This window comes from Pelodiscus sinensis, chromosome 3 (genome assembly GCF_052426305.1).
Source record: "Pelodiscus sinensis isolate ZL-2025 chromosome 3, ASM5242630v1, whole genome shotgun sequence".
Lineage (NCBI taxonomy): Eukaryota > Metazoa > Chordata > Testudines > Trionychidae > Pelodiscus > Pelodiscus sinensis.
Genome location: NC_143054.1, coordinates 11546021 through 11566270, shown reverse-complemented (window position 1 = coordinate 11566270; position 20250 = coordinate 11546021). Strand labels below are relative to the sequence as shown.

Sequence of the window (20250 nt, the reverse complement as noted above, 5' to 3'; positions counted from 1 at the left end):
CCACAGATAGGACCCTGCACAGAGAAACACCTCCTTTTCTTACGTATTAGTTCTCTGTTTGCTTTCAAGGCAAGAGCTGGTCTCGACTTGCCCTTAGTCACTGCTCGTGTCTTGGCACTAGAACAGACTAAAAATGGACAATGTAAACGGATGACTATTAGCTCTGTCCCCACGCACCAAATCATCGGAGACATGTAAAAGTGCAAATATAACTTCACGGGGTTCATGTCTATGGAAAGTAGCTACTAGGTCTTTCAAAGGGGTTGGGGATCCTACTCAGATCTATGCTGTGCCGAGAAAATGTTCCGAGTGATAAAATAGCTCGCTCGAGCCATAAGTAGAAGGATTCCAGATGAAAAGCTTTTACTTCAGATTCCCAGCTTCCATTTTCATGTTCACGTCTCTAAATCTCCGCTTTCATGTCTTACTGCATAAGAGAGAGAATTTCTGGACACGTACATAAAAGCAAAGTATGTGGAGGAAAACATAATAAAGAATCGCTTCGTACGCAGGCAAAATAGTCTCTGTTTTAAGATAAATAAGGATATACAAGTGCCCACTACTCTATCTGCTCTGTATAAACACATACAGCCGAGAGAATAATGGATATTAATAAGTGTGTGTACATATATACACACTCATATTCATATATTGTGATACACACAACTATACACATATGTGTGTGTCGTTGTGAGTCTCACATGTTAGTATGTGTATTCGTGTAAGTGTAGATAAATATATATACACAACTGTGATCTATACACACGAATGTATGTATTTATGTATTTGTGTCTATATCTATATCTATATCATCTATATCTATATATCTATGCTATTTGTAGGCACGTATTTGTGTGCACATATGCGACTATATCTGTATGTATATATGTATATAGGTATATATAGTATGTGTACACACAATATGATCTATACACATCAATGCATCTATAGATGTGTGTACGTGTATTTGTGTGTAAATATTCGACTATTTCTATATGTATATATGTTTATATGTGTACAGTTGTGAGATAATATATATACACTCATACACATGCATATGCGAGTGTGTGTATATATATAACCAATAATGATTTTACTATCCGATTGAGGTTTACTTCCCCAGCCTATTGTTTCAGACAACAGATATAAGTTGCGATGGAAGAGGAACGTCGGATTTGGTGTCTGTCCCCCATTTCCAATTATAGATGGATCATTACAGACAGAGAAGTACTGAGAATCCAGACATCTGCTCTTCACATGAATGCACTCACCTCCTAGAGAACAGACTGCCATCATGCTCTGGAAACTGGTTGAAAATGTCAAGTATGAAGATATCTATGAGGTGAGTATATAATATGCATGTATATGAGAGAGTATATGTATATTTAACTATACATCTACATGTTTATATGTACGTATATACAATCCATAGACAGTTAGATACGTACAGATAGACAGCTATATAGATACACACATATACATTCAGGAAATCCAGAGTAAATGTTCATATGCTTATTTATTTGCATTTTTTTTCATTCAGCTAGGCAAGCCCTTAACTTTTTTAAAGCTGTTTGATGAGATTTAAAACATTAAAGAAATGATCTGGGGGATTGGAACAAGGCAACTTAAACGCAAGAGTTTGATTTTTAGCTCTCAGATGAAACATAATTCGATTAAACGCGGACAAATGTCAAGGAAAAAAGCTTAAGAAAGGAAACACCGTCCAGTAACCTTATGCTTGGATACATTTCTGGGGGTTTGATTTTTCGAGTTTCAGCCTCAGTCTCAAGGCAACCTAAGGTTGTTCTTTTTCTTCTTGTGCCTTCCTAAGATGCATCTGCATGATAATTTCACAAATACACTCAAATGTATACATACATCAGTACATATACAACTATAGTCAGAGGTAGCTACATAAATATAGTCAGAGAACAGTAAAAGTTTTATGGATTATTCAGGCTGCTTTGATTTTTGAAACTCAAAAGCAAAACATGTAAAACGTTTGCTAATTTTGCACTGCTTCATTACCTGGATTTTAAAACTGCTTCGTAAATGTGGTTCTTTTAAGTTAATCAGCAGCTACATTTTCGCAGAATGGAAAAAAGATGCGTAAAGAAAAGACGTTTGTTTTGTCTCGATCGCTCTCTTTTTGGGGGTTACTTTGAAAATGTGAGCAGCGCTTTTGCGAAGGAGATTTTAAGAACCCTTCAGTTTCATTACAGTGGGGTCTGTGGCGTTAACAGAACTGGTTCCAAACCGGAGGATACGGGACCGGCTTAATGGTTTTAGCCCTGTCTGTAAAGTCTCTATGGAGGGTTTGTCGGAGGAAAGGAGCCCTCTTCCCTGCAGTCGGTGGAGTGGATACCATATCCTGGTCCAAAGTCAGAGCCTTTAAGGACTTAATGTAGAAGGGAGTTAATATTTAATCCAGAGAGCTGAAGGGGAAAGAAAGAAAGAAAGAAAGAAAGAAAGAAAGAAAGAAAGAAAGAAAGAAAGAAAGAAAGAAAGAAAGAAAGAAAGAAAGAAAGAAAGAAAGAAAGAAAGAAAGAAAGAAAACTTTTGAAGGGGCGTGAATTTTAGGAAGTATTTCATAATATTAAGTGATCCAGATGAAATGTACAAAGGTTAGGAAAGTGCTTCATGCCCGAGAGTAAAACCGTAGTGAATACGATTCAGTGTATGCTCCCTAACCAGTCCTATGATCCCGGCGGGGAGCCGTCTTCTCCGATAGCAGGAATGCCTCAACTCTCAAAAGCTCCCGTCAGGCTAATTATCAACTGAACGCTTGCAAAATCCAGCATATGCAGAATTAGCAGCGGCGCACAGATACAATTCTCTCCCCTTCGGATAATACCTCAGCCCACTCCTGTATTTTCTCAAGTGCCTTCCTTTCCGACTCATTATTAATTGGAATGCCAGGATCACAATGCAGCCATCCCTAAGCAGAGATGTCACTGGACTCTCTTTTTAAAGAGGGCACTTTTAAGGCTGTTTTGCCTGCTTAAAATGTTATAATGTCTACACGTAGGTTTGTGTGATCTTGCAAGCAGGGAATTCAGCAGGGGGTAGATTGTGCTTGTGTTTTGTCTTGAAAAAATGATATAGTCTAACTTAGTGGTGCTTGGAAAGTGATTCTGTAATGTCTGGAGTTAACAAAAAAAAAAAACCCCAAAACCCCAACCCACTGTTTTCCCTAGGAATACTGTGATAGATAGATAGATAGATAGATAGATAGATAGATAGATAGATAGATAGATAGATAGATAGATAGATAGATAGATAATTTTAATCTTCCCAGGGCTTTTAAAATCTCTCTCTCACTCTCTCTCTCTCTCTCTCTCTCTCATTTATAATGCTCTGGTCTACAGAAACTCTAACTCCTTACTTTGACGTGTTCTTAAAACAAAAGTAGCAAACGAACTTGCTGTGAGAAGCGTGGGTCTCTTTAGGAAGGAAGGCGAGTTGAACTTTAACAGAAATGGCAGGCAGGCCAGTTGAACGAGTTCCTGAAACATCAAAAGGGTTTTAGATCGCCCCTGGCTTTGCCTAGAAACTATAAATTTAGTATCCTTTAAAATGCATTGCATAAATTTTACATCTGGGTGAAAACTGGGCGCATTTCTGGCATAGTTAGGGGGCAAATTAGCATGGAGAATTGAATGGCGCCCAACTTAACGCTGATTTGTTTGTACGTTTGCGATATTTTGCTTTTAATACCAATGCGATGTGTAATATTCAGTCAAAGGGCTTTAATTGCCGCTGCAAACAGACAAATTACAGCGGCTGCCTCCTTTATGTATTTATTTTTAAACGGGGACCAGGAACGCTCCCCCTCCCCCGTTATTTGTTTACGGAACATGTAGCTGGATGAACAAAAGCACCCAGGGCAATCCATTTCGCCTATTTGAATGCATAATTAAATGCAAAAGAAGGAAATATGATTTTTTTTCCCTCTTAGCCTCTAGCATTGCTCCATAGCATTTCCTTGCTCCAACCCAGCCAGTGTCTAGTTTACACTTCTTCCTCTGCCGGAGTTAATTGAACTTATGTCTTTTCCTCTCTAAACTTCTCTTACCCCCTCCCCTTCTCCGCACCTTCTCCCTCTCTCCCCCAGCTCGGCTTCTGCCAGCCCCCCTCGTCTGATTACATCTAGTAATTCTCCACTGAATGAACGTCATTTACAATGGTAGGGGAGCTCTCGCGCTGGCTGCTGGCTTCACGCTCCATTTGGCCCTGCATTCTCCCTTTAAAGTAGTCGTGTAATATTAATAGTCATGAATATCAATTATTACGAGGCGGTGTAGAGGAGGACAGGGAGGAAGGGGCATCGGAGCAGTCTCAGCCTAGCCTTGGGTGGAAGAGGATTGCATCTGGAAGCGCATGGGGGAGGAGGGGGGGCAAATAAATAAATAAATCACCCCAGAAAGAGGGGGGGAGGAGTTGGAATCATAGATGTCTGCCTAGGGTTCCAATATCAATTTTTGGAGGGGGGGCGCACTGGCTAATTTTTTATTATTATTTTGGATGGCTAGACTTGGAAATACCTCGAGCTGTTCTCCTGTGTCCAACACGTCCCTTTGCCGAGCTCCTTGATTATTTTTTCCTCCTCTGATTACTATTATTATCATCGCCACTCTTTTATTTGTAGCTGTTACAAGACTTTTTTTTATTTCCAGATGTTAGTCCACACCTATTCCGCCATGGTGAGTTTGGATCCATGTTGTACCCGAATTGCATGCTCTCTCTCTCTCTCTCTCTCTCTCTCTCTCGCCTTTGGCTTGGTAATTTAGCACAATAATTGGAGGAGGCTTGCAGCTGCTTCTCCTTTTTGCATTGTGTGTTCTGGGTTTGAGCTGGGGGGGGAGGGAAAACTTTTTTTTTTTGTCATCGCTGGTGGGGATTTGGACACCACTTTGTGGACTAGATATTTGCTTGTTTACTCAACGAGGATGGCGTTAGACAAAACTCCTCTCCCACACTTTCTCTGAAGACTTTCGCATCCCTCTCCCCCCCCCCAAAAAAACCACACAGCAAGACTTTTGATTATAATTTTAATGTCCCACTCCCCCTCCCTCTTTGGATGAAAATAATATTTGCAGATAGTTGGAAGTTGCTGCAGAAATCACAGAGGTTGGACTTCTTCGGGACTTATGTTTAATTTAAAAAATATATGTAGTTATTTATTTTTTAAAAAACCCACAGGGCTGACTTGACACGCACACCCATTTTCAAGTTATTTTCACCCTGTCCTTGGCATCCTACTATGACAACACTTCTTCTGACCTTGCAAGGCAGAATGAGTTGGTGACTTTTTTTTTTTTTTAGGAGTTGAGTGGTGAAGGGGAGTGAGTTTGAAAACTTTATACCCTGTGGTTTGGACGGGACTAGACAGCCAAAGAACGGATCAAAGCCCCACACACTGTACATACACAGAGAACACCACTGCTACATTTTTAATCAGGACATTTTAGGGTCTTTCTCTCCCCCTTCCTCGCCTGTTCTTGGAAACTCCACATGATCAGGACGGGCAAGGCTGGACTATTGCGAGTTCGAGGGATTTAAGGGGGTCGGTTTCAATGCATATTTTGTTTGCGCCTGTGGTGAGTGATTTGGTTTTTAATTTCCTCTTTATTTTTTCTTTCCTCTTTTTTTTATTCCTGTCCCATTTTTTTTTTTGTAGGACCGGCATGACGGAGTCCCCAGCCACAGCTCCAGGTTGTCTCAGCTGGGCTCTGTCTCCCAGGGACCCTACTCCAGCGCCCCACCGTTGTCTCACACCCCGTCCTCGGATTTCCAGCCGCCTTACTTCCCACCCCCCTACCAGCCTCTTCCTTACCACCAAAGCCAGGACCCGTACTCCCATGTCAATGACCCTTACTCCCTGAACCCCTTGCATCAGCCCCAGCAGCACCCTTGGGGACAAAGGCAGAGGCAAGAGGTGGGATCAGAAGCCGGCTCACTCCTGCCACAGCCTCGGGCCGCTTTGCCTCAGCTCTCGGGACTGGACCCCAGGCGGGACTACCACTCAGTGAGGAGGCCAGATGTTCTTCTTCACTCGGCACATCATGGCCTGGATTCCGGCATGGGAGACAGCCTTTCTCTGCATGGCATCGGACACCCAGGAATGGAGGACGTGCAGGTAAGGCGAGCCTGCTCCTTCCCCCACTCCTGCCAGGGAGCCTGAAGAAACCTTAGCAGCTGAGAGACACATAGTCAACAATGATCAATTATGAATCATAGCAGTTAGAGAACGGAAAGTGCTACTGGGTTACCCTTCTGCAGGATTGTTCCCTACTTCTATTTTCCAATATTTTACCTAAAATAATATTTCTTTCTTTCTTTCTTTCCACCCCCCACACATACCCCATAATACATTAAAAATAAAAGCTAAAATAATGAGAAAGAAAGAAAGAAAGAAAAAGACTTTTCTGGGTAATCTAGGTATTTTGAAAAGGGATAAAGTTTATGCAAGCTGTTCTTATTTGTGATATTAAGTCATGTGAAAGTATAGGTCTCCTAACCAGGTTTTTGCAGTTTTGGATTTCAGTGAGATCTTTTAGAATGAGAATTTTTTAAAAAAAATGACAGTTAGGCAAAAGAAAAACCTTGTGTTTAGGCTCAAAGGTATATACAAGGATGGTAGAAAGCATTGGTTTTAAATGGGGTGTGTTTGTAAGTGTGTCAACAACCGATATCATTGTTCTGTTCCATCCTTTTTGAAACAATGGCGTTTCATGGTCTTTGAGGTACAATATATTCCCACTTCTCTCATTCCCCCAAGCCGAAGTCACCGCAGGCTATTTCCTTAAAACAAAAGCCCCACAACATTTTCACTCCAAATAGCTCGGCTCGGACCTTACTAGAATCCAGCTCCCACTGTCGGGGGACGCTTCGGCCCACATTTTACACGAGAGCGGATGGATGCTTTTGAAGGTGTTTGAAATGTTGGTGTGGCCGAGGCAGAGATTTAAAAGTGCTTTACAGGATTTTTAGAACCCGCGAGAAAGAAATCTGCACAAATTAGACTAAAGAACTCCCTAGTGAGCCATTGAAATACACGTGGCCCAGCCCCATTCGACACAAAAGCACCGAAGAACCAGGAGGAATTCTTTACCAGACAGAAGCTAAGAGGTATTATCGCTCCGCTTTCAGGATGCAAGACCGTTGGAAATAAAATCAGTGGAAGGAGAGAACTGTAAATAGGTTGCTTTGATTTGCTTGGATGTCGCTTTAAAGACTCGCAAGCCCCGAGCGTCAGTTTTTGCGACGATTACTAATATACAGAGGGCCATGGAAAAGGCTTTCCTTGGTATTTGTCCTCTGTCTCCTTCAAGTCACTGGCAAATTGAGCGTTAATTTAAAACTTTGCCAGACCCAGGCGGACTCCCTGACCTACCCGACTCCCTGTTTATGGGGCTCATCTTACATTCCTTATCCATACAAACTGGGCAATGGCAGTTGTGCATGAGGAAGGACAACCGAATAAGAGTCCCCGCCTCTCTATATTTAAAGCTTCAGAGGGGTAGCTGAGTTAGTCTATAACAGGAAAAACCATGAAACAACAAATCGTCTAGCAGCACCTTAAAGACTAACAAAACATGTAGAGTGTATCATGAGCTTTCGTGGGCACAACCCACTTCTTCAGATGACTGGAAGAAGTGGGTTGTGCACACGAAAGCTCATGATGCCATCTACATGTTTTGTTAGTCTTTAAGGTGCTCCTAGACTATTTGTTGTTTTTAAGTTTTTCTCTATCTCTAGTACCATAAAATACAGACAATATGAGTGCACTGACATTTACAACCCCCACAAGAAAACTACCCAGATTACCTGGCTTGCTCGTTGCGCTTCTGATCTCGAATCGGGTGATAAGGTAGGTAGGGAATGGGAGCGGTTGGATTCAGATATATAAAGCAAAACGGATCCTTCTATTAAACTTCCCTGCTCAGTCAATAAGGCGCAAGGTTGTGAATAAAAATAAGGCGTAAGTCGCATGGTCATTTTCTTAACACATAATATATCCATAGCCTACAATGTGGAGAGGCTAGTGTGACTGAATTAATCAGCCTGATAGCTAACGTGGAAGGCGTTGTAAACCGGGTGTTTTAGTGAAGCAATCTCTGGAATTCTGTACACTATGTTTATACGAGATACTGCGCTGGGAGAAGAAGGCACGTACTTATTTGTAAAGGCTGGACCTTAAACTGGAAAAAAAGTAGTCCAGGGGATAATTTATGAAGACGAAAGCTCTCATCTTCAAGTTAGTATAAGTAGTCACAGAGCTGGTGGTAGGGTTGTATTTATTGTCAGGCATTTTCTATTATTTTCCATGTGTGTTTGCGAGCCAGGTTAAGTTGGCGGTTGTGATTCGTAATATGGACTCTTTCTATGACAGATACAATTAAGAATCCTATCTAGCCGATAAATGTACTTACTTTCTATGCCTTCTGAGAAAAAAACTTTCCTTGAGGAATATTATTGAGAGGGGGTTTTCTCACAAAGTTTTACTTTTTGAGTAAAGTTTTTTAACACCATCTGATTACATAGATTTCATTAAGTGTGCGTTTGGCTGGCCGAAGGAGAGAAAGAGCGAGCGAGAGAGAGAGGGAAATGTGATATTATATAAACTCAATTCCAGGCCATGTGTAATCCATTGTCCAAAGGAACATCATTCAGTGGTTGTAATATCGGTTCTGTTACTATAAACCCTATGCTCTCCTTTGCGACAATGAGGTTTTCAAGCTGAGATTTACAACCGACAAAACATGCATAGAAAAAGTGCCTGCACGTTGAAAACAAATATGCATCCCCTAATAGAAAAATAATAAAAGAGCCATTACAACTTCATCCTTATTTGTTACTGATTAGGAGATCTGCACCTTTTATCTTTGATGGGAACTCGTGGATTGTGAGAGCCAAAGGTTCAGGGAAGAAACAACCTTCTCTCTCACTCTCTCTCTCTCTGATACTCACACAATCACACACACACATTTTACTTTGCAAAACAACTGACAAACTCTGCGGGTTTTATTTCAGTTAGATTATGTTACACCTGTGGAGTAAAGAGAAGATGTTTAGAACGGGCCAGTGCTATCAAGTTTATTTGCCAAAATCTACGTCCAGATTTGCTAAACTTATGTTAGAAACTCCCCATCTCCTCCCCCATTACAACCTCTATTCCTTTCCTTCCTCCACTGCACACCTCCCCCCGCCACATGCATACGCCCCCGCAATCACCTTCTGTGTATGCAAGCTAGGGAGGCTGAAAGTTAAGTTGCACCACAACACCCGAGTCTCTTATAAAGTAACCCCTGGTATCACTTTTAACTAAAGAAGTCTAGTAATTAAAAGTCTGAGTTGTTTTTCCACGTTTCCGCATGCAGTCCTAATTAAATCTTTACGATCCTCTCTGTGACTATTAACTGCCAGCATGCTGCGCGAATATCCTGTACAAAAACCCAGCAGGAGGGCGTAATTAGATAGAAAATCAGACAAGAGTCTTCTCATTAACTGCAACAACTAACCCACGTTGCTGATGAAGCGAGTGGCGTGCACACACATACATATATGTTTCCATACACACATGCAGACATTATCTGGATAAGGTGAGGTTAAAAAAAAAAGAAAGAAAGATGGCGCTTAATATTTGCCTCCATTTTTATGGCCTCTTGTTGCAAAAATGATGCTCTCCACCGGGCTGCACAATTTGTTCATCTTCCTCTGTCTCTTTAAAGACAGTATAAAAGCTACTAAAGGAGGGGGAGGAGAAGAATAGACCTTATAATTGTGTTTCATATTTGCCCTCTTATTTTCTTTGATACCCTTTAGGTATGTGGACTATTGATTAAGAGGGAGTAAAAAGACAAAAGGAAGGGGGGGGAGAAGGTGGAGAAGGGGGCAGTTGGAAGTCTGGGGTCAAGAGGGATGGGTGTGACCTATTCCGTCACACTTTGGATGTGCTGTTGGAAATATAATTTTCTCCTAACTCATTGTCCCTCATAGATGGAGGTCCCTCGAGAATAGACAGACATGTAGATAAGGACTTGGTTAGGATCCAGTAAGACACAATGTGGAAAGATGAAGTTAGACTAAGAGGGAAATTCAATGACTTAAAGATTCTTATTGAGTCTTTGGGAAAGAAAACAAAACCAAAACAAAGCCATCTATCTACTTATCTACCCCCGCAGTTTGGAACTGACCACAGAACGGAACCACTTATCGACAGCTATTAGAAACGGTTCTTTAGACACTTCTGTTCTCGGTTATGGTTGTTGTTGTCCACTTAAGAGGGATTCTGTACCAGGCTAGTTACATTACAGGAAATAAAACCTAACATTTGCCCTGCACAGAGTAACCATCTTGGTTTTCCTGCTTAAGAAGTTAATGCCATAATAACAGGTGTGCTTCTAACCAGGCTGAAAATAGACAGGTAGAGGGGAGAGATGACTTTTCTAGGCAATCGATTTAACAGCTTTTATATTTTGTGTCTGTGTAATTCCCTTCCCCCATCTCTCTCGCTCTCTTTCTTACACACACGTATAACTTTGTAACCCAACAATGAAAGCTGTTAATGTCTTTCTATTTGTTTCCAATGTTATGTGGGTGTTGTATTCCAATCTGAATGACTCAAACTTCAATTAAAACTCTATAATGTAAAGCTTCCTATATAAAAAGTAGATGGTCCTTGAGTTATTATGATGCAGCAGGGTCAAAAATGTTTTTAAAACCTCTAAGTTGTCCTTAATTGTGTTCATTTATATATTGTATCTTGGATATGTTACCAAATTGCCAGAATTTCAAAGAAATATAAAGCTTTATTGAATGCAAAATAGACTATGTAATATCTATGTTTTATAAGATAACAAAAACACTATTGCACCCCATATGCTTCACACCTCTTTTTTTTTATTAGAAGACCATATAATTTAGAAGAATTTCATTTCCATGTCGATTTGGTGGAATAATAACAATAATAATAATAAACCTTTCTTCCCCTGGTGAATTAATATAAATGGAAATAACAGAAACTCCAGTTTGGAATGACATGATTTATGTAAGCCATTCTTTAATATCCAGTCAATTTGAATAGTGATGTTTTTATATTCACAGTCAGTTGAAGATGCCAATAACAGCGGCATGAACCTATTGGACCAGTCTGTCATTAAAAAAGGTATGGATTATTCCAACAAGCTCGACAAACTTTTACTGTGTAGCAATGTCTTTCTAATATGATTTTATTTTGAAGCAATTAGATTACTAGATAGATAGATAGATAGATAGATAGGAAGGAAAAGAGGGAGAACAGAAAAGAGAAGCTAAAAGCAACGAGTATTTTCTTGTCTAGGAGTTAAATAATTACGTCTTATCTTAAATATTTCTTTTAATTTTGGCCAACTGATTTAAAATAAGTAAAGCACGTTTTGAATTTCCCAGTAATTCCTATTTTGTTATTGGTGTGAAAACGGCACCACAAATATACTTTAACTTTTCACCTCTAGTAGCTCTTGAACTGCTCTGGGTGACTCTTAGGAACCGTTTGATTCCATGTGTGGCTTTTATGCCTTTTTCCAGTCGTGCCAAATGTATTGGGAGAAAGAAACACATGCTTATGGAAATAGAACCTCCTCCTCCAACATGCCCATGTTAAAAATCATCCTGCATATGCATACATGATTTAGCGTAACTGCAGAATCACCCCATACTGGTAAAGAGAATGTGATATTAACAAATGTTTGCAGTCTTTTGTACAGCTGTAAGCAAAATAATTAACTAATTAAACTAATTAAATGTAATTACAATAACTCATTTTGGGCGTGTTGCAGCTGCTTCATTTTTCTACACTTCTCTGACAGTCACTTGAAGATGTATGGCGATTAGTATGTGTTATGCAGATCGACATTAAACAGCTCACACACTGCACAATTTGGGAGAGCTATCTTTAATTAGCCAAGGAATTTCTATTTCTAGATTCAGTTTTAAATACTAGAGTTGACGCCTAGCAATGCTGGCCCTTATGTTTACTATCAACAGCACTTATCTTCAGTGGCTTCTTCTTGTAATGCACATGAAAATTACCGATACTTTAATAGAGATCAGTTCCTAGAATATTAAGAACAGAACGCAAGGGTGTTAGAGGAATAAGAATTCAAGGCAGGGTGACGGTTTGGGGGGGAGGTTGTTTCCTTTAAAATGGTAATTATGTAAATTGGAGCGATCATAACTTTGGAGGAGGGTGGAGGGAAACCCGAAGCTCTTGTGACAACATAATGTAGAGGTCTGTGGGAAAGAGTGAATTATCTTTAAGAAAAATAATTGTGCTGCTCTTTTATGTAACCACTTCAGTTTGCGTGTCTATGTGTTTAGGTGTCTAACATATGGGTTTGCGAATGTATTCTCTCTGTGTGTTTCCTCTGGGGTCTTCTTGATTAATTGGTGGTTGATTTGTGACGGAGGGCCCTCTTTTTAACGTTGATCTATCTGCCTTCGTGTTTCCGTTGTCTCGTACCCACATCCTCCGTGTAGTTATGTGCAGAACACTCTCGTGTGTTGTATATGACCACTTCGTTAAAACAGGGTGTGTGTTTTCTTAATGAAAAGGGTAGCGGGAATATTTGTTTTCAATGCGCACTGATTGTGGCTCGAAAGGTAGTGTCAGACAGTTAAGCAAGTCTCATAATGTGTACAGTTATGTTAAATACATGGAGGGAAAGCGAGAGAGATGCTGGTGATTCCAGTGTGTATGTGAATGCGTGGACACATCTGAATATACCCACCCCCACAAAAGTATTCTTAACCTACTATCTTTAGCAGAAGCTCCATAGAATTATAACCTCCATATTTAAAGCATCTATACGCGCTTTTAAAATCATATCCGTAAAAAGATACCGACATTCTCTCGTACATGGCTTAAAAGGCAGAGGCATATGATAGAGACACCTGGGGTCACATCTGGGGCTGACAATATGAGATCAGACCGACAGAAGGTGCAAACTAGAAAGGGTGTGGGATTGAATGTGGTGGTGGTCTCAACACTATCCAGCCATAGCAGAGTCCTTTGAAATAAGAATAAGTTATTAAAGATCCGCACATCATTCTTGCTGGCAGATGTTAGTTGGATAGATAGATAGATGGTGGGTGGGTGGGTGAGTGTGTGGAGAGGGAGGGGGGATAGATAGAGAGTCTTGGGTATTTCCAATAAAGTACACTTAACGATAAATGAAATCTAGACAAGAGGAGGCAGAGGGATTTGCCTGTTTCAAAAGAGCTTAGGTTACTGTTTAAAACGTTCCCGTAAAAATACAGTGTCAAGGAGAAGATCTAGAACTAAATTCTTAACCCAAACATTTCATCCATCCTCTCGGATGTGAGCGCGTACATTGTTCTGATCTTTGGGCAGTCATGAGGATCATCGATCGGTCTGTTCCAAAAAGCTCGCCTAAAATCTGAAGAAGCCCTTGTAAAATGAATTTCCTCCTCCTCTTGCACTGTTTAGTTTATCAGCCGCGTTGATCCCACACAATGGATTATGCGCTCACCCTCTCGTTATGTTTGCTATCTGGTCTGTCTTGACATTTCTGAAGTAATTTAGTTAAGAGGAAATGAGTTGTTCCCAGTAGAGAGAGCAAACGAGTGGAGTGAAGGTAGCCAGCGTGATAAATGGCTCTTTCATTTGGAGATCTCCAGAGCTCGTTTAAGGCTAATTTTCTGTATTAGCCCCCTTTGAGCTATTAATGCAATAGGCAGGGACCGCGGCCTCTCGTCTCTTAGCTGCCCCATTAGAGAGCGCATTAAGTTGCCAAGCTCGTGTGGGGAGGGGAGGGGAGGAGGTACTAGGAGTGGTGGCGAAATAATGAAAGGTGCTTTTTAAACTCCCCTAATCTAAACTGGCAGAGGGTGGCTAATACGATTTGAAGGGGTCTGGTCAATGAGCAATCAATAAAGTAATAATGAGAAGGATGCGGTACATTAACAGTCTAAAAATCCAACGAGACATTAAAAAATCATTCTTAACTCAGTTCCATTAAGATTGGCGTGGTGGAGAGGAAAGAGAGGAAGTCTAGAAAAAATGATCATCAAGAATATTAATTCTGGGTTTATCTCCGCTTTACAGATCAGTGACAGATTCTTTGTTTTTAGTCTCACTTTCCCTGACACCCAGGTTCCTGCTAAAATCAAGGGGAGTTTTTGGTGTGTACAGAAGGCAGCATCGGTTCCCCTTATCAGCAGCTCATCTGTTGTTTGTTTGGCGTGATCAATGACAAAATAAGTTGTCCCCTTTCAAAATCTTGCGTGGCCTGAGTCCAAAGTTCAATTTTTGTGACTTTGGGGCATAGCCAGTGACCTTAAAAGTACCCTGATGTGTTTACGTTTAGACTATTTCTGTAAATTGGCTACACACATACACACACACACTGAAAAAAGTCACTCTCTCAATAGAGCAGAATAAGGTTGTGGGGTTTTTTTTCTTCTGCTTCCTGAACCGGCCATCAATAAATGATTGACTAAACAACACGATATCTAGTTACAGCTTTTCAGGCGATGGGAGTGGTGAACCGGTTGAAATGTAACTTACAAAATTTGCCTAGATTCGTTTGTTTGTTGGTTGGTTCTTTTCCTGGCACACTCCGTGTATTTTATTGTTACGTTTACTTTAATGGAACACAATGGCAGGGTAAATAGATTTCCCTCTTAAATTAACTCCCAGCTTCAAATGCGAGGAGAGGTCGAGGAATAAGAACTCTTGCAAACAGCTCATGAACCCACGATAGATTGATTTTTGAAATAAGGATCGAGTTTTAGTGGCAGGGGTAGTCTATTTTCTCGGGTTTCTAGGTTTCCCTACCAAGCCAAGCCCAGTCACTGACTGCTATGATGGACATAAAATTATCTGTCTAATGAAGGCTACTTCTAAATTCAGTTAATACTTACGAAGATTGGTAGAGGAAAGTTTGATATGATACCATTAGTTTCTGTCCAGCCCAGATGGTTAACACTATTTCTTTAAAAGGTGGGTTTGTCTTGTAGGATTGTGTGAATGCTGGAGTGATGATGAATACGTAAATACTATTTATTTATTATTTGTGTGTGTGTGTGTGTGTGTAAGTAAGAGAGAGTATGAGGGAGACTACTTCTTCGGCATCGCCTCGCAGTTGTGTAGAGCAACCCAACAGAGAAACGAAGAAAGACTAAGCCTTAATGTATGCACAGAAAATAGTAAACATGTAAAGAACTGAAAGCTTCACGCTGAGTTTTGCCATGCTCCATTTCCTTACCATTTCCTGCTGTCGTTTTAAAGAGTTCTCACTCATCTAGTGATTCCGTTTGCAGGAACAGTATGCTCATAATTACTAACAAATCAAGCGGCTACTGTTGCTCTCTCGGTTTATTGATAAGCTGAAGAGCAATGGGAGGGGAAATGACAAAAAGGTCGAAAGGACCAGAGGAATGAGTTCCCCTCCCCCCGAAAGGTAGTCGGGAAGTATTAGGTGGGGATAGGAAAGGAGAGGTACACAAAAGAATCTTGGATTAAACTATTTTGTGAAAGTGACAAGATCCGCATATATTAGACAAAATAACACATGGATGAAGTAAGCAGAAACCGTGTGTATGTGTGTGTTCTTCTATGGCCAATTATGACGCATAAAAGCAGATTTGCAAAGTAGATGGGGTAGGTAAAATAGGCTACGAAATAGTGTTTAATTGTCTAAATTAACCTTTTTAGCATATATTTTACCCACACACGTTCAGCCTCTAAAATCTCAAAATAGTGTTATCTCCGGTATTAATTCTATTATCTGTAATAATATAGGTCAATAATTCACTCTATAGCAAACTCACTTATTTTGGAAGTGGTAGGTAATTTACAAAAGATACCGTACAGATTAGAATGCCTGTGTCTGAAGCTATGAAATTGCAATAGATGTGCTTGTGTAGGCTTGCCAGACTCCTGAATGTGTTGAGAATTATTAGACTCAAGTGATCTTGATCTATAACCAGTCCTCTTTTTGTATAGATACTGTACAGAACAACTGCTGACGTTTGAAAAGCATAGCGGGAGGACTAACTCGCTTACATTTGCATGAAAATATATATCAAACCTGCAAAATCCTTATTTCAAAGGTTAACTAATGTAATACATGCTCCAAAAGGGGCAAAGCAAATGCGGTGAGATATATTTAAACATAGGCATGTGTATAGCTCTCCCTATTGTGAGTTTAGGCTAAGATCACATTTTCTTAGTGCTGTTGTGTCTTGTTTAATTTCTCAGTTCACTGGACAGTGACCTGATAAACGAGTCACTAAATATAGGTGTCGTAAAGGTGTTTCAAAACCTTTGTGTGTGTTTGTTGGCTTGGAGAAAATTGCCACGTGAAATGACCTCAGTTGTTAGTGGGTTCTTTAACAGATTAGCCATTTCGCAGCGTGCGTAAATTCATGTCTTTTCAAAACAACTCGATTTTTTGGTCTTAATGGGGCCGGCTGAGTCACTCTGCAAACATATTATTGAAAAATATAGCGGGTGTGTGTAACATATCCCCTTAAAGCGCCCTAAAACCAAAGGATCGGACTGATCTATGAAATCAACGACAGCATTCCTATTAATAGTCTCTTCCCCTCTTTTGTAACTGTATTGGGGCCAATTTCAAGTTGGGCCAGAATGAAGAAGCTGGAAACGTCCTTTATAAGTGGTATACATTGTCCTACTAAAAATAATAGAGAAATGACAGTCCGTGTCCGTGTCTGAGTCCCTCTCAGTAAAGCCACTCAATATAATTTGTTTGCATGGGAGGCTATTTACAGTCTGTAGGAAGCAATATGTATACACGATGCCTACATGCGTTTTGGGTTTTCGCTGTAATCGAGCTTTTATTGTGGGAGTCTGGTCTGGCGGTAGGAAATTATAATAAAAACAGCGAAACACTGTTGTGTCTATTCCATACATCGAGGTGATAAAATTGGCAGTTGCCCAGTTGTTAGCACTTGTTAACGTATTAGGCTCCTCGATCCTTTTCTTTAGCAGCCCCAAACGACTTGAATGTTCCCCCAACTCCACTGCTTTGAATCTCCAGACATGTTGCAAATAAATAGGGTTTTATGATCTAACTGACATGCATTAGAGGCGCCTAAATAACTGGCATATTTGTGTAGGAGAACCTATTACTTGCAAAATTGGTTTTGCAATTGATTGACTGGCAAAGCGATATTGCAAAGGAGAATCTGCTGTGCAGGGGGTGTGTAATCAATTAGTCTTCTCTGTAAAATATGCCCCCTAGACTCCCACCAGCAAATCTAGAATTTAGGAATACACGCTCTATAAGGAAATGAGGCTGCAGTGACTCCAAAAGGAAGCAGCAGTAGCAGCTGCCAGCTCTTATTAACTCCTGCATAAAACATACCTTAAGTATGGTTTGTTATCAATTACTTGCAGAAATGAAACAACTGGGAGAAGGCAGCGGCGCTGTCTATAAATTAAAGTGATTGGTTGATTGATTAGCGCACCTGCTGTAAATCATAATAGTTACCCACAATTATGAACAAGCTAGTCATGTTGATTTGTAAACAAAATTCATATCAGAAGGAAATTGCTTTCATTTTTAATTTAGTAAAAAAAGTGTTAGAGCTTAATTATGTCTGTTTGGTGGTGTACATATTAGAATGTTATCTCTCTTTTGGTATTCCTAAAAACAATCTTATTTGTATCTGATAGAAATTAAGTAATTTGTCTGGTATTAGTTTGGAGAGGGGGCAGGGGGATTTTTTAAAGAACATCTTAGTATTTTTGTTGCGGTAATCAGACCAGCTTTGTTTAGAAACTGAATATTGCCAATTTTTCTGTTAGTCATATGCTAATTGATGCGATACCGGATTATTTTCTAATACACCTTTTAAGAAGAAAAAAAAGTCCTAGTGTCTTAAGAAAAATCCCAAACAATAATACAGTAATCCTCTCCTTGTTAAATTCTGTAAGTCCCGATTTTCATCTAAACTGGCAATCTCTTTAACTTTAGTAGATGTATTCCTAGAAATTATCATTGCTGTAGTAGTAGAAGAGAATTAATATTCTTGTAACACAGTAGTAGTGTGGCAAGCGCTGAAGATACAGCTCCTGCATCAAATAAATAACGTAGGGAGAAACACACTTAAAGTACACTTATAATATAAGAAAACCATTTTTTTCTCTAATCGTCAAACCAATGCACACTAGCTGTACTCCGATGCACCTCTACTTATCCATTATCACCCCAGGCCAATTTCCTGTGGACTCAAAGGTGGCTTTTCTTGTTGGTATAGCTACTAAGAAACTCAAGACCTATGCATTCACTTTTCTTCTGCCAGGCGATGGCTGTCAGACTAGCCAGTTGGTACTCTTATGTGTCATCTTGCTATACACCTCCCCTCACCCCTTTTGTCTCTCTCCAGTTCCGGTTCCTCCAAAATCAGTTACTTCTCTGATGATGAATAAAGATGGCTTCCTGGGTGGAATGTCAGTCAATACCGGAGAGGTGTTTTGCTCAGTACCTGGCCGCTTGTCCTTGCTCAGTTCCACTTCAAAGTATAAAGTAACGGTGGGAGAAGTTCAAAGACGCCTTTCTCCTCCAGAGTGTCTGAATGCATCTCTCCTAGGAGGAGTACTTAGAAGGTAAGGACTTGCAGCAAGTCTGTGTATTTATATAGACACACACACACACAGACTAAGCATTTTGTCTAAAGTCTATCCTATGGTACAGGCATTTGCATATATGATCTGTTGTTATTTTTCGTGGTGTGTGTAGCACGCAAGGCACAAATAAGCAGCAGCGTGAAAACATGGAAATTAATGTACAACGTTAATTCATGGTTTTCTCAGTGTACAAGACTATGCTAAGGCAGCTCATCTTAAAATCTATAACGCATGGGGATGTCACTCACACACACTTTCTACCCAGCCCTCTCTACCTCTCCCCTACACACATTCACCTACTCAACACATATTTTAGAGGAAGGTTTCTATAAATAAAAGGTCCTCCCTATGAATGCTGGAATATAGGTAAGGAAGCTCAACTGAAGCAACAAACACAAATTGCTATTCACATACTTATTTAGGAAGTTTTAAGAAGTTTTATAAGTGCTTGACGAGTAAATATCAGAAACAGAGCACTCTTGACAACAGCAAGCTTTGGTTTAAAAAGACATCATACAAGAATATAGCAATTAGATATTTCTGTTAAAAATGGGTGTCACTCCATCCCAGAGTCAGCAGCATTACAAAGTCTCGAATATGTCCTTTCTAGCGTGTGTGTAACAATTAGCAGATGACAGATTAATCCTTTATTTCCTCTTGTGTGTGACCGATTCCACTGGGAAGCCCTTGAAGGATTACTAAAGCGTTATTTGGTGATACATATCCAGAAATGTGTGATATTTAGTTACAGGTTTTATCCCAACACTTTGTAATGACAAACATGTCCATAATAGATACATAACATCTCCATTTTAACCGTAATTTCCAACATTTAATCCCAACACACACACATACACATCTATCTACCCGGGTAGTTTTATTTATTTTATCGTGATCTAGACAGAGGTTGCTAGTCCTCTTTGCCCTTTCTCTGCGATGGCTTGTTTGCCCATGTTCTTCTCCCAGGGTGCCAGATATGGACATATTGTAGTTAGGAAAGAAGAAGCCCGGTTTTTTACTGACAGACTCTAATCCGCCTACTATGTATTGTATTAGAAAGTGGAGCAAGGAGTATCTGCAAAAGAGATTTTAAACAGACAACCTAAGTTGTGAAGAACACTCCCCCACCCCTCCATCACTGAGCCTCAATGATTTCTGGAGAAGCCCCAAACAGTGGACCCCTGCTGATTTTCTTTTGCATCTTGAGTTTGAATTTTAGAGAAGTTTTTTATTACATAACTATATTTCTGAGGATATGAAAAACAGGTGGCTTCTGCCTTACCACTGTACCATTGGTTCCTATCTACTTTGACATAAAATTCTGAGAGATCAGAGTGTAGGAGAGGAGACTTTCTCTGCAGGATTTTGATTTCCTTTCATATTCCGTATATTCCATTAAAAAAAAACCCAACCTGTTCGCCATACAAGATTTAGGGAGAAATCCTGCTGGGTCAATGGGAAAACTGCCTTTGATTTCCATAGAGCTAGGATGTTATCCCCGGATTCTATGTGAACTGCAAAACTATACCTGGTCCTAATATAGCTCTGCATTTCCCAGGTATGTTTCAGTCTTTTTAATGTTCCTGTTA

The 20250-nt window shown here is 40.1% G+C and overlaps 1 protein-coding gene across 7 annotated transcripts in view; it reads left to right on the top strand.

Moving 5' to 3' along the window:
• The first annotated feature begins 1137 nt into the window (after nt 1-1137).
• The window catches only part of TFAP2B (transcription factor AP-2 beta), a 31571-nt gene continuing 12458 nt past the window's right edge, over nt 1138-20250 (top strand). The window contains exons 1-5 of one of the 7 annotated variants that reach the window (XM_014580585.4): nt 1138-1342; nt 4677-4703; nt 5681-6139; nt 11110-11170; nt 18421-18640. In XM_014580585.4, coding sequence (XP_014436071.1) covers nt 1262-1342; nt 4677-4703; nt 5681-6139; nt 11110-11170; nt 18421-18640 — 848 coding nt within the window. In that variant the 5' untranslated portion in view covers nt 1138-1261. The other 6 variants (XM_006137017.5, XM_006137020.5, XM_006137015.4 and 3 more) reach the window with 6 other exon arrangements.